The sequence below is a fragment of the Melozone crissalis genome, unplaced genomic scaffold (genome assembly GCF_028551555.1).
Source record: "Melozone crissalis strain CALT ecotype California unplaced genomic scaffold, PUWL_Pcris_2 ptg000018l_1, whole genome shotgun sequence".
Lineage (NCBI taxonomy): Eukaryota > Metazoa > Chordata > Aves > Passeriformes > Passerellidae > Melozone > Melozone crissalis.
The window spans coordinates 34,580,694-34,594,975 of record NW_026535796.1 but is presented as its reverse complement, the minus strand read 5'-3'; the positions used below and the strand labels follow the sequence as shown (position 1 = coordinate 34,594,975).

The window sequence follows — 14,282 nt, the reverse complement described above, 5'->3', positions numbered from 1 at the left end:
GGATACTGTGTAATTGCTACTGCTGTGAGCAAAGAAGGAGTCCCAATTCCAATGTGCCTTCTGCCCCTAAGGTCTCTGGTGGTTTACTAATATGCCTGAAGTAAGACAATTCCTTTATCAAGTGAGTACAAAATGAGTCACTGTGTAACATAAGAAGAAGTCAAAGGAGATGAAAAGGAACTAACTTAAGTTCAAGGTGTGGGCTGGCTATGAGAGCTGAGAGGTCACATGCCAGCCCCTCTGTGTCTGAGCCTGCCAGGGCAGGGGTCTGCAGTATTGACAGCCCTGCTGGGACACATTCTGCTCCAGCAGAAAACAAGCACCCAGTGTTTCTGATCACACACCTCAACCCTGGTTTGGAAGACTTCCTCCTGGAGGGCAATTTACTCCTCTTACACACCACCTTTCTCCTGGGGAAGCTAGGAAGGGGTGGAAGCTTGAGGAGAACAGACACAGTAGAGTTAGTGGTGTCTCAAACGTAGATCAGAGGTTTTTTCTCACCACAAGTGCCATGCTGTTGACCACAAAAAAAGAGAATACACTCAGGTTTTGTCAGCTCAGGATGGCTTAAAACTAAGTGACCTAGAAAATAAAGTTTCAGAGAACACCAACAGTCAGTTTTGTCAGTCACCTACATTCCCCTCTGGCTACTGGGAATGCAGCAGTTATGGCTTAGGCAGCAGATCTAAACCAGGTCTTGGAGACAGCAGGAACCTGGTTATATAAGAGTAAATAAACACTCCCCCTGTTCTTCTCCCACCACCCCAAGGTCAGGTATTTGCTTTCTGATCAGCAAGAGAACCTCCTACCATCCCCAGGTATAATCTATGCTAGCTCTTTTCCTGCTGTTGAGGATAATGGGATGAGGCAGGGGAAGACAGTAGTCGGAGTATCAGGGGTTTCATGCCATCCTCTAATTTATTTCCCTAGCCTGCCACAATAAAGCAATCTCTCAGGCTCTAGAGCTGCCTCCTCTGAAAAGCAGTGCCCTTGATTCCTAACTAGAATTTGGCAATAAGCCTAGTCTCTGTGGAGCCAAAGAGCTCTAATGAAGTCTAGGAAAGATCTGGTTTGGGGCGTATTTTTACTTGGGCAGTAACCATGCAGACAAAGCCTTGTGTTCTCTGCCACAAGGAACAGGTGGGGAATGGCACTCAGCTGAGCTGAAGAGGCAGGTGTGATACACTATGGGGTGAAAAGTGTGGAAGAATTGTAGTTAGCACCACATAGGAGAGGATGCAGAGATTATCAAGTCAACCCAGCACTGAAGTATAACATCAGGCTCTTCTCTCTTGCCATTTGGGAAAGACTTGCATTTTCTCAGGGACATACATCCTACCTCTTCAGGGGCCTGCGGGGATTGTACACAGGAGGGACTAGCCAGGCGTAATGACACACTGTACAAGGTCGCAGAATATCTTACGCAGTTAGGAGCAGCTTTCCCAGTAAGAAGTGGGGGCTGTATGTACAAGTGTTAGAGGAGTCTGGGAGGCAGCCTTTTTGTTCAGGAGAGGTCCAGCAGCATTGTTCTCCAAAGGAGCATCTACTCTATGGTAAGAGGAAGAAAGGTGGCAAAAAGAAGGACTGTGGCTGCTTCCCTTTCTAACTGACCCCTCATAACACCAGCAGATAACGTTTATATTGACTCTATTCTTCCTCTCTTCCTGCTTCTGTCCCCACTCCCCTCCAGAACTGGCAGAGAGTGCTGGGGAGCAGGCAGCCTGGACAGCGCTGAGAGCATCACTGATCAGAGGGGCTGAGCCCCCACGATGCCTCAACAAGTGCAAGAGCATAATCTGGTATTTCCCACAGAGAAAACAACGAAAAAAAGAGAAACAGGTGACTGATTAAAAGTTTCCCCCCCTCCTGTACACAAGATTCTGCAGTCACGCCGACAGATAGACATTAAATGATTCATCCATAATAAATGATTGGAGATAAAAGCCGGCGGTGGCTGCTGCTGCTGTTTGGATTGCTCCGTTGTCTGCGTCTTTGTTTCTAGTTTGTTCCCCGGCCACTGTCGGCTGGTGCTGGGGCTGTCAGACCTTCGCCTCTAGCATTTCTAGGAAGAGTTTATGCATGGGAACCTTGCCCTGCAGTTTGATGCTGTAGAAGTGCTGCACAGCTTTAGCAGCCGTCTGCCGCAGGAGGGGCAAGGTCAGGAGCAGCTTGCCTGCTCGCCGGGGCTCCTCGTTGCGCTGACTCAGCTCGTAGTCCTGCAGGGCTTCGTGGAGAAGGTCCTGGAGTTTCTGCACTGCATCCATGTCCTCTATGTGCATGGAGTCTGGGGTGAGGGAGAAAAGACAGCAAACAGACAAGTCAGGTGTGAGAAAGGAAATCCTTTATGGTTCTGAAGCTAATGATGTTTTCTTTCCTTCTTACCTGTTCTTGTGGGGATTTTTAAAGTTGTTTCTGCCCAGGCAGGGAGTGAGGGGTGTTGTTTGGTTTTTTCTTAAGCAGAAAAAACCAGCTAGCTGGCAGGTGTGGTGCTGCTGCATGAAGCTTGGCAGCAGCCCAGTGTGTTGGCCCTAGCAGTACAGGGACAGTAGGGTTGCCAGGGGTAGGTGGGTGACACACGTGCCCTGTGTGCTGCCCATTTTGCCAGCCACCCCAACGCAATGCAGGGGTCAGGCAGGGGCCTTGTGATTTGCACTTGCACTTGCCCTCCATGCTCCTTTTGGGGAGAGTCACCCTGCAAGGGGCAGCAGCTGCTGTGCTGCCGCTTGGGAGCAATCTCATTAAGAATAATTAACGCTGCTACAGCGCTTCATCTGTCTAAACTGCCTAATTGCTGTGCAGCTGCTAAGGGTATCAGCAAGACAGGTCACAACCAGTGTGCCCAGGGGTGTTGCCAGACCCACCTTTGTGCATATGCCCCTGCTTTCAGAGACTGCTAGCAGCTGCTCAGGGAGCTTCCTGCTGAAATAAAGGAATCCCATGCCTCCTGCAAGGCCTCTTCCCTTAGGCTGCCAGTCAGATTTCTATGAGCTGTTGGAGGGGCTACAGGGTTTGCAAGGCTCCTTGGTGTGTCTGTGAAGTGAAGGTAGCTAGCTGGTAAGGAGTTAGTCCAGGGCTGAGATAGAGAACCAGGCTGAACACAGACTGCTAAACTTGCGGGTAATTCATGGTGTGAGAGGGAAGCACCGAAGAGCAGAGAGGCACAGCATCACCAAAGGTTTTCTCCCTTTTCATCTTGCTGATACGTGCTTCTTTCTTACAAGCGTGACAGAGCTGGAGACACTGATGCCTCATCTTCATTGTTCAGAGACTTTTAATCAATACTGAACCTATTGATAAAGGTTCCTGCCACAAGGCAACAAATCCAGAAGCAATGGCAAAGAGACAGTATGGCAAGCACACATTCACACGTGTAATTGCACCGCCTACCATCACAGCCCGGGCTTTGCTTTGTGGCAAAGGAGTCTCAGTGTAGTCTCAGCCTACACACAAACACAAATGTGAGGACATGAGTTCCCCAGAGTGACAGCAGTGAAGAGGAGGAAAGCTGACTGAAGTGCCAAAATCTCTCTAGAAACATGTGTCATCTTTATGGAGAGCACAACACAAATTAGAGACTGTGAATTTTGTATAATACATTTATGGTAAAAATGCTATTTATGATGCATGATTTATAAAGTATTACAACAGTTGGGAAAATATTATGTCTAGCAAGAAAGCTGTTTAAGAAGTTGTTCAGAAGGAACGCACTAAGTAAGAATATTAAAGGGAAGTATTCCCAAGAAGCCTACTAAAGAACAACTCTTGATACATTTACAGTTTTTATCCAAGAGACCAGGCAAAGAAGCTCAGAAGAGAGCTGCTAAGTCATCACAGTGACCTGAGCTAGACACAGAGGTTGATTCTGAAAAGCAGGGAGGAAGAAGCATGTTGCCAAGTCAGTCTGGCAACTTCTCCCAGCCAGGTAGCACCTCTGAAAAATTTCCATACACAATCCAAGAGAAGTGAGTGTGATCTGTTTCCTGCCAAGTCACAGAGGTCATTTTGAAGACTGGAAGTATCAAAAGCTGGAATGTCTTCTGTCCTTTCTGTTTAATATCCTTCTGGCTAGGGGCACAAAGGAGAGAAGTAATCACAGCCTGTCAGAGTTTGCAGTCCCCAGCAGGTGCTAGAATTACCATGCAATGAGCCATGTTTCAGGGTAAAGTGGGTGCTCTGCTTTTGGATACTGATGCTGCTGTACATTTGACAGAATCCCAAAACTGCCTTTCTGCCATCTGGCTTCTGTAAGGTGACAAGACTTAACAGCAGTAAATAAGTGTATACAATGAGAGAAACTGGGGAAATAAAGCTCAAAGCCTGCCCCACCACCACGACACTGCTGAAAAAAGCTCAAAATTGGCAGCTGACTGCAAAAAATAAAACAACATTGCAGGATTAATTTCCTTGCAATCCATCAGTGAACTGGTGTCAATGGCATTGATAAACTGTTAATTACGAAATCAATAGCTATGAATTTTTACAGCTATCAGAGCACTGAGGTGGGGGCAGGTGCCTGACCATGTCCCTGAGGGTCAGCTGGCCTAGAAGCTGGGCTTCATACCAGGAGCCCTTCTCCAGCACTGCTGGCATGGGATGCAGGGCAGGTGTGAGAATGGACAAGGCCCACTGCTTCCTCACCTCTGTTCTTGCAGCTTCTGACAGGAACAGGACCCATTAGTACAGAATTTGCTATGCGTCCCTTTGCCAGGTCCAAATATTGCTCACTCCATTTTAGCATTAAAATGCATTGCAGAAAAAAAAATGGGGAAATAAATTTTGGCCACTCTGGGATGTCCTGAAATGAATGTGTGCTGCATGCTAACCTAGAGGCCTCCTCAGTACATAGGTTGATCTTTTTTTTTTTCCCCCCCAAGGAAAGAGGACCTAGGAATGCTTAAAAATGGACTGCTGACTCTGAAGGGTAACAAATTAGGTCTACATCACCTCTACTCTGTCAAAAAATGGGTGATCATATTGTCTGGGACTTAAGAATTCATCCCTCAGCTCTCTAGAATGCACTTACCAAACAGAGATCCCTTGAACTATCTTTGCCAATCCCAGCAGGTGTGTTGTTGGTGTGTCACACCAAGGACTCAGAGATCAGCCTACTGTCAGCTTCTTCTCTAGTAAAGACTGAGTGAGCTCCCACTTCTATTTTCATTTGTTTTAATTCCTAGAACCAAAGGGTCAAGTGTACACAGGGCTGCCTAAGTCCCTAGAACTTGGATTGCATGAGCAATTATACCCAGAATTTATCTGTGTGGGGAGGAAGGCAGAAAGCAATTTTAGGCAGCACAGGTGCTAATCTTAAAGACGAAGCTGGTGTTCATCTTAAAGCCCCATCTCTGATCCAAGGGAGCTGAAGCCTGGCCCAAACTGCTTTCCTCCCGTTTTAGGAATTGGCTGTTTGCATGCAAGCACACACATGCAGGCTCTGTAAGTTTATCCCTGTCAAAAATACACTAAGAAAAATAACTGGCATTAAAAGAATGTGAAGGTTCAATGTTAAGTTACAACAGAAAAATACACTTGCCCTATTCCAGCTTCCTTACTTGTGTGTCACAAGAAGCTTTAATTATATGAAAAACAAAATCCCATGCTTCACTTTCCCATATTTCAATACAAATAACAAAACAGGACTTTTGTGGATTATGCTTCTACACAGCTACACTTCTAGCTGCACCAGTGAAGTCAGAGTCATTTTTCCATCCAGCTGAGAACATGCTTTGGCCTGTGCCTCCTGACCCTTACCTTGGTTTCTTTACTCTACAGCACTGGAAATGGAACCCCAAAGCATCTGATGAGTGTTGGTTGTTCTGCTCTGTCTTTGCTCAGTGTTACTCCACTCCTGTGGAGACTGTCTCATAAGGTTCACTCTGGGCTTAGTCCTGAAAGCACAGTGAGCAGCAGCAGCACAGACTGCTTCTGTTGCATTGTGAAGAACTTGACAGCAGTGTCCAGAGCACAGGCCAGGTAAATGTCCCAGTGTGGCACTTCTCCTGTCACAACTGCTACCTTAGCACTTGAGCCTCTCTGAGGAGCCCTTCTCCCTGTTTAGTCCTGTGACCCTCCTGGTAGACAGGTTCTTTAACAAGTTGATTATATCACCCATAGCCACCATTGCACAGAGGAGAGAGGCTGGCCTTGGCCATCTGCCCATCCTGGTTCACTGGCAAAGTGAAGGCAGCAATTAAAACTAAAAAAGCACTATATGAAAAATTGAAAAAGGGAACAAAGTTATGAAGTGCAGAAAAACCATAAGGGAAATGAAGGACCTAAGAGGAAAAGCAATGTCTAGAAGGGCTAAGGAAAAGCAATGTCTAGAAGGGCTAAGGACAGTAAAGAAGTTTTATAAATATTTAAGGAATAGAAGAAAAATGATCAATTGTAGGGAGACTCTTTTCAACTGGAGATTATTAACCTATTAATAGCAGTGCAGAGTAGATAGAAGTCCTCTGTGAATATTTCTGTCTTATTTGGAAAAGAGAAGCATTATATACCTGTGTTATACAAAGGTGATGAAGCCTTCATAATCTGTTGTTTATGCAAGAAGATATTAGAACTATTAGGATAAACTTCACAGAAATCAGCAGAGCTGGATAACTTGGCTTTAAGAGTTCTAAAATTGCTGGCTGGGGGTCATTCAGGGCAGATGATTAGTAAGTCTTGGTATTTTTACAAAATTCAAGATGTCTGGAAGTCCTCTAATGATGCACACATTTTCCTAGGTCTTACCTGATAATTTCTATGCTAGCTTGATGTGAACCAGGGCAAAAGAAAGGAAAAAATAAAGGTGACATTCAATTAAGACTAATAAGATGGCATTTATAAGACACATAAATGTGGCACTTAAGGACATAGTTTTGTGTTGGACTTGGCAGTGCTGGGTTAACAGTTGGAAGTGGTGGTCTTAAAGGTTTTTTCCATCATAAATGATTCTGTGATTTTACTGCCAGTCAACATGATACTTGAGAAGAGAGGTCTTGTCAAACAAACTTGATTTCATTCTCTGATGAGATTACAAGTTTAGTTGATAAAGTTAACTGCACAGATATAATAGACTTAGGTTTTTATAAAGCACTTGGCTTAGGACCACAGGACATTCTCATTAAAAAATTAGCACTATGCAATATCAATAAAGAACACTTTCAATTGATTAGTAACTGGATAGATGACAGATCTCACAGTAGCTATCAGTGATGCATCATCCCTGAAGAAGGAGTTTTCTCATGGAAATCCCCAGGGACCAGTAGAAAAATCAGCTGCTGCTCAACATTTTTATCAATGAGCTGTAAGGAAATTTTTTTATTTTATATTGCTATTGCTAAGGAGTGGATGGATGGCAAACAGGGACAGAATGGTGTAAAATGGTGAGGCAGCCTCAGAGAATCCTGGACCACATCCTTACTCTGGAAATAATATATCCATAGCCAAGGAACATGACTATGGAACAGGAAGTTTATCATGTCAAGCTGTCAGATATAAAAAGACCCAGAGTCATAGGATCCAACTCAACAAAGATCATTCTTTCAAGGCTGAGCTCAAGCAAACAAACATTAGACATGATGCCTTTTGGTTTTTTTTTAAACTGAGAGAATGCGTAATTATTAGAGTCAGCTGCCAAGCAAGATGAAGATTTCCCCTCTTTTAATCCTTCCAGTTTCACACTGGGTGTTTTTCTGTAAAGTGGCTTTAACCAAGCACAGATACTGGTTTCAGGTCTGGGCTGCAATGGTGAATTCTGTGATATGCATGATGCAAATTTGGCAAAGGGATCTGATGTGAAACAATGAGACTCAGGGGATGTAGAGGGAGCCCTTGTTACGCAGCAGCTTTAGCAGTTTCCCGTTCAGATGGGACTCCTGAGCAAATCTGTGTCTGGCTGCCTTTGATACAATGCAGCCTTCTGGACTGAGAGCTGCAATCTACATCCACACTGTCTCCCAGTTAAAGGGGGATTCAGTGTCTCTGGTACCTCAACATCTCCAGGACAGGGTCAGGCAGCCCCAGCCCCACAGCTTTTTGAAATTGGGATGAGAGTTTCCCCGTTTGCTGTATCTCACCAACACTATGGAGGTAGATGCAAGTGTGACTCCCTTTTCTGAGCCCATGGCACTGGAGTTAGCTTGCTAGTGGAAAAGCCTCCACAGACCCTTTTACTGCCTGAAACCAGCAACCAGTCCATCCCTGTCTGTTCCACTCCCTACTACAGGGTCAGAGCACAGCTGGGGCTCTAGCAGCAGTAAGCCACATTTCTCCCTGCTTTCCAGCTTAGAGTGGAGCTTTAGGAATATTGCATGACACAGACAGAAATTCTTGGGCAGTAGGCTCTGGTTTCCTCCCAGGTAAAATAACAGCATGAGCCTGGACTGGCTGGGTGCAAGACTGGCTGGGCCAGGGCTGTACCTGAGTTGGCGAGGGCCAGAGCTTTGAGTGTGACAAACTCCTCCTTTTCCACCTTGAGCTTCTTATAGCGGCGCACCAGCTGTAGGATGGCCAGGTAGAGCTCCAGCAGCCCTGTCAGACGAGAGTGCTCTTCATCCATTATGTAGTCCTCAGCATAGACCAGCTTGTCCTCGTATGGCAGGGAGCGGTACACAATGCCCAGGATGAGAATTTCCATCCAGGCACTCTGCAGAAGGCTCATCTGGTCTCCAAGGGAGAGGTTGGAGAACCCTAACAGGGCAAAAGACAAGCAGGGTCAGATGGGTGTGCAGCAAAGCCTCTAGGAGACTAGGGTCCTCAGTTTCCCTGAGACCCAAACCATGCACTCTTCCCTACTGACCTGCTGCTTTAAAAATACCCCAAACAACTCACTAAAGTGACTCTGTAGCAATCGGCACACATGGACCTTACCCTTCTCTTGCTCCTATGCCCACCCACAGCCTCAAACAGGAATTCTGATGCTCTGATTGCATTTATGGGAGTCCAAGGTTGGGTGACAACCTCTTTTCAATGACCACTGCTTCTTTCGTAGCAGCAACTCTTTTGTGCCACATTGCCTTTCCTCTCTCCCTCAGTAGGTCTGTATTGCAGCCCATTTAGTCTGTCCCAGCTGAAAAATGAGCAGAGAAGAGCTCCAGATGACAGAAAAGAGGGCTTCTGACGGGATAGGAGGGAATGACACAGGCCTGAATTAGAAGTATTGTACAGTCTCATATTTTGGCAAAGATGAGAAAAAGTCCTGCCACACCAAAGCATCAAAATGTGTTCAAAAATTAATATCTTTGTGAACAGAATTCTCCTCTATTCGTCATCCCACTCTGATTTCCATACCAGCAGCTCTGCCTACAACCCTACCCAGAGATAAAAATACCTTTGTGGGGACACTGAAGTACCTAAATCATAGCCAAACCTGGTAGCAATGGAACAAGCCCCTGTGAACCAAATATTCTTGCCAAATAGAGCCTGACAGCCTGAGCCTGACAGCCCCAGAATCCACTTGAAAGAGTGGAGAGGACAAAAAACAGAGGCAATGTCCACCTCAAGGTGGGGAAAAAAAGTGCATGGGAAGGAAATCTGTCTGTTATGCGTTCCATACCTGGTACCCTTGAAGGCCAGACCATGAGACATCCTGGAGATGGGCACTCCAACAGTCATTACAAACAGGAATGCCAAGTGCAGTGTGCTGGTCCTCTCTAGGCAGCTTTTGCCCACCATGGACAGACAGAAATTGCACTTTTTTTGGCAGCCCCTTGCTTCCAATGGTTCCTAGGGCTGTGAAAGAATGAGACACCCAGGCATGCCTCAGCTGGAAGGGTAAAGCCTCTCCAGGCAGTTTTTCCCCCAGATGCATATGAAGCATTGGGGATCACCAAAAGACTTGTAAACTCATGAGCCTCCATGCAGGAGCCTCCCAGCTCCACTGGCTGCATGCAAGGCTCAGCTGGACTTCTTCATCCCACACCCCACCCTGCTCACAGCTCTTGGCCCCACATCGGGGCTTATGTAGACAACCACCATGATGATCATTTGATTTCTCTTGTTATCAAGTTGGCAATTAACAAAAGAGCTGATGATTGCTATATTGACTGACTGTGGGATCTCTTTTTCTATCTGCACTATCTCAGCTGGGGAAGGGAAGGCAAAAGGGTGGGTTAGTGGTATTTTATTTATCTCTACGCCATGTTTTGTGTTTGTGTTGCCAGGGGAAGCAAAGGGTGATAATGGCCTGGCAGCCCTTGGACATCCAATTTCCCTTATCAGGCCACTGAATAGAAAAGAGGCCCCAGGCCACATTAATTAACAGATACCAATCAGCTGTCACGTGCTGTGTGTGCAAGGTCTGAGGGGAGCAGTGGGTGGGAGGGAAGAATCAATAAACCATTGGGGAGGAGTGCCAGAGGGAACAGCTAAAGAGGAGTCCAGGCTACTGGGGAGAAGAGCTGCAAACCCAGCTCCATGACTGTGAGAGTGATTCCTGTACAGCACAGCCTGTGCTCCACATAGCTCTGATGAAGCCCACCTCTTGCTTGGGCTGGGAGGTGGGTGCCTTGTCCTTTACCTCACCCTTCTGCCCCTCATGCCCTGCACTCAGAACTGTGCTGCTCTGGAATGCAGCCCTCCTGACTCAGTCCAAGCACAGGCTGCTGCAGCTCAGGTGCTGGGGATCCTGTCTCCACAGCTCTGTCTGATGCACAGGGGACTGATGAGATTAGCCCCGAGATTAGAGGAAAGTTGCACAGCCACTGTTCCACTCTTTAGAACCTGAGATCTCTCCTTTGGTCATCCCTCTCCTAGCTCTGACCATGGAGATAAGTCCAGCATTTAGGCTGCTGCCTTAAGTCCATTTTCTGGAACAGTCACAAGGCCTTTCTGCATCTTCATCCCCACCTGGATTACAAAGGACACTAGGCCATTGCCTCACTGCAGTCTGCCAACAACATTTCTTTAAGACTGAGAAACAGTCACATGGCAGAGTGAGAGGATCCAGGACAGGCATGGCTTGTACTTTTCTGCTACAGAATAAAGTAGAAAAATTGATTTAACTCTAGCAGTAGCCTGTACGCACAGCATCTCTACTAATTGCCCTTTCCCAGAGGCTGTTGTGGCAGGTAAGAACAGGAGATACCATATTTTACCCTTTGCCAAGAAGAACAGAAGAGCCAGCTGCAATTGCCCCACCCACCTGGGAAAGCCCCTGGCCAGAAGCATTCCCAGGTAGCCAACAACTCCAGCTCCAGCAGGCGAGTGGGAAGAGGGAGCGCTGTGGTGTCAAGACTGGACTTGAAATGTCTGACAGAACTGGGACCCTTTTCCTCCAGTGTTCACACATGTGGAGTGCAAGGGCTAAAGAACTGGCCCTGAATCACTGAAGTAAAGGGGAAATCATATAACTCTCTTCATGCTGTAGGAGTTGAGATCAGGGAAAGTAAATGTTAATTTCACCTGGCCAAAATCACAGGCTTGCTACTTATTATAGAATTATACCACTGGGAAACCTCTAGTTGTGAAATTATCTGTCATCTTACAGCTCCCAGGAATTGCTAAAACACAACTGCTTTGCATTCTTGAGCTGTTGATGGCTCAGCATCCACAAAATGCCCTTCGTGATCCGTTTCATGCTGCTTTTCTCAGGTCTGACCCTGAAAGGTGCCTAATCCACCACTGCCCCAAAAGAGAGCCCCTGGCTCTAGCACAGAGCTGCATGCATGTTTCCCTCCTTCCCAGGTGCCCCTTAAGAAAAGCTGCTTTATTTGCAACAGCTGATGTGACATTCAGGTTGGGGATTCTTTTTAATTTCAATTTTTTTTATTATTATTTCAGTGGTTTGGCAGTGGGAGCTCCCAGAATTAAAAAAAAAAAAAAAATCACATAATTTGTGGCAAGTGGAGTTCATAATCTGTTAATTTATTATCATTTCTGTCATCCTGGAGGGCCATTAGCAGAGGTAATAAAAGGAGATGTAATTATAGGAGCTGAGGCCACTCCAGACACAGCTGCTGTCACTCCACTAGCCATATTTCATTCTGTGCTAGTACTAATGTCTTCCTGGTGAGAACAGCACAACAGCTACCCTGGGAGAGCCTTCATCGTCACCCCTCAAGAGAAGTCCTGTCACCCTGCATCAAAGCAAGAAGAAAAGGAGGATGTTGTTCCAAGACAACTTCCATGGGGAGAGAGTGAGTAGTGGGGAGGGGGCCTCATACAGAAGGGAACAACCTCCCATTGGCTAAGTGTGGCTTTTGAGCTCATAGCTAATAAGGCTATTGAGCTAATAACATTTAAACACGATTAAACATGTTCTATTGTTATCATAGGAAAGTGTGTTTAAGTTTTACTGCTTTTATTTGCTAATACTGTGGGATAGAAGTTTGTGTTGACACCTGGGATCCTTCAGGGCTGGTATGACTTTAATGTCACATCTTTCTTTACTAATTCCAATGTGAATACAAGGCAGGAAAGTGTGACTTTTTCTCCTTTCTCCATCCTTCTCTGACGAATAGTTTATGCACAAAGGAAGCAATGTCATGTTTTACTCAAAATTTTTGGAAGGCAGAAATACAGGGCATAGATAATTTAGACACCTGGCAGACTCCTGGCCCTGCCCTGCTCTGCCCCCTTGCTGCATAACTCAGTGTGCTTCATACTTGTTGCAGAACGACAGAGTTTTTGTTCCATTATTATGAACTGTCTTTTATTATCTTTTTTTCTCAGTACTGTTCTCTTACGTAACAATCCTTGAGCTCTCGCCTGTGCACAGTCCTGTTATAAAATACTCCTGCTGGTCTGAACTGTGCCAGGCTGATTACTGTGGCTGTTACTGTGTTGTAGGGCCTTTGATAGGAGAGGAAAATACACAGAGAAATTTGAGATGATGGCTGGTATGTCCTGATTTCAGAAAGGAGAGGAAGAGCCCCTTTCACAGTGCAGGAGCAATCTCTACTATACTCCAGTTCTGGGACAGTATTGCCAGGATGGAAAACTCTGTAGGAATTTAGCTCTTCCCACAGCCACAAGGTAGGGAACTACAGTAGGGCACATTGTGTGAACAGATATAGCCAAGGTTAGAGGGATGTACAACAGCACCTCACTGGACAGCCACAGCACCTAATTGCATTGCACTAAAACCATTCCTATAACACGCCAGGTATTGGGTTAGTAGAGCAATCCAGGCTGAGTTCTCTAATCACCACTGTAACCCCACTTGTGATGAATCAGCCCCAGATGGATTCCAGCACTAGTATGGTTATAATCCCTTCAGATATGGCAGATCTCATGTAAGAAGGGCATCACCAAGATTAACCTCTTCTCAGAAATACTGTCCTGAAAATGTTTCTTCAGACCTCAGAGTCCCATCTCATAACAATCCATATTCCATATAGCCCATAAAACCATTAACTTTTGGGTCCCAGGAGAAACACATTAGAGAAAAACAGAAGCAGCTGCCAAAAAGCCAAATGAGAAGCAACAGAAAGAAACAAAATACATGGGAAAACTAAACTGTCTGATCACATATGTTAAGATGCTTCATCAAAAAAAAAAAAGAGAAGAAAGCCAAGAAGTGAAACAAAACAACACAGATCCATGCAGTGGAAGACATAGTCAGCATGCAGCAAATCCTGTGATCCTGTATCAGAGCCTCATATATTCTCCTGACAAAAGGAAGGGGAACAGAAGGCAGGAGATAACTGAAGTGAGCTGTTTATAAACAGCTTTAGTGAGCTGTTCATAGTGAATTTCTGAAGCAATCTTTGGAAAGCAGCCTTGTAAATCCCAAGGATATCTTCTAAGTTCCCTGGCTAGCCTTCTCCACACGCAAATCCAACCTGTTTCTGGTGAGGCTGGAGAGAGACTAGAGAGGGAGGAGCATTTTCCCTTCCCTATCCAAATCTGGGAGGAGCCCACAGCTCAACACTGAGGACCATATCTGCTCCTTCAGCCTTGGTCCACCCTACCTGCAGGTGTGGGACACTTGCTAGGTCACTCAGTCACACAGGCACACACTGCATATAGTCAGTGAGCCTTCCAAAGCCAGTCACACTGCCAATAAGTTGTCCTCATTATTTGTCAACAAAGAAGCTTTGAGATTCACTGGCAATAGCACATCGTCCATCGCAATGGGATTTGTTCTGTCATAAATCCATTGGGACAAGATTTCCTGAGTCTGGACAAGAATGCCCACTGCTGAGAAGGTGTGTATCTGCCTTGTTATTAGCAGTAAAGTCCAGTCACTGCCATAGTATTTATTCAGCTATGAACACAGCAGAGCAAGGTCATGCTGATGTGCAAAACTACTCAAGTCCACCATACCATCCGTAAGGCTGTCTCCCATGTGCTTC

The 14,282-nt window shown here is 45.8% G+C and overlaps 1 protein-coding gene across 1 annotated transcript in view; it reads right to left on the bottom strand.

The window, feature by feature from the left end:
* Positions 1-2,039: 2,039 nt before the first annotated feature.
* Positions 2,040-14,282, bottom strand: part of ESRRB (estrogen related receptor beta) — a 121,767-nt gene continuing 109,524 nt past the window's right edge. Inside the window, exons 6-7 of the mRNA XM_054276436.1 lie at positions 8,407-8,676; positions 2,040-2,284 (exon numbers count right to left, since the gene is read on the bottom strand). Of these exons, the coding sequence (XP_054132411.1) occupies positions 2,040-2,284; positions 8,407-8,676 (515 nt within the window). The remainder of the gene's footprint in view (positions 2,285-8,406; positions 8,677-14,282) is intronic.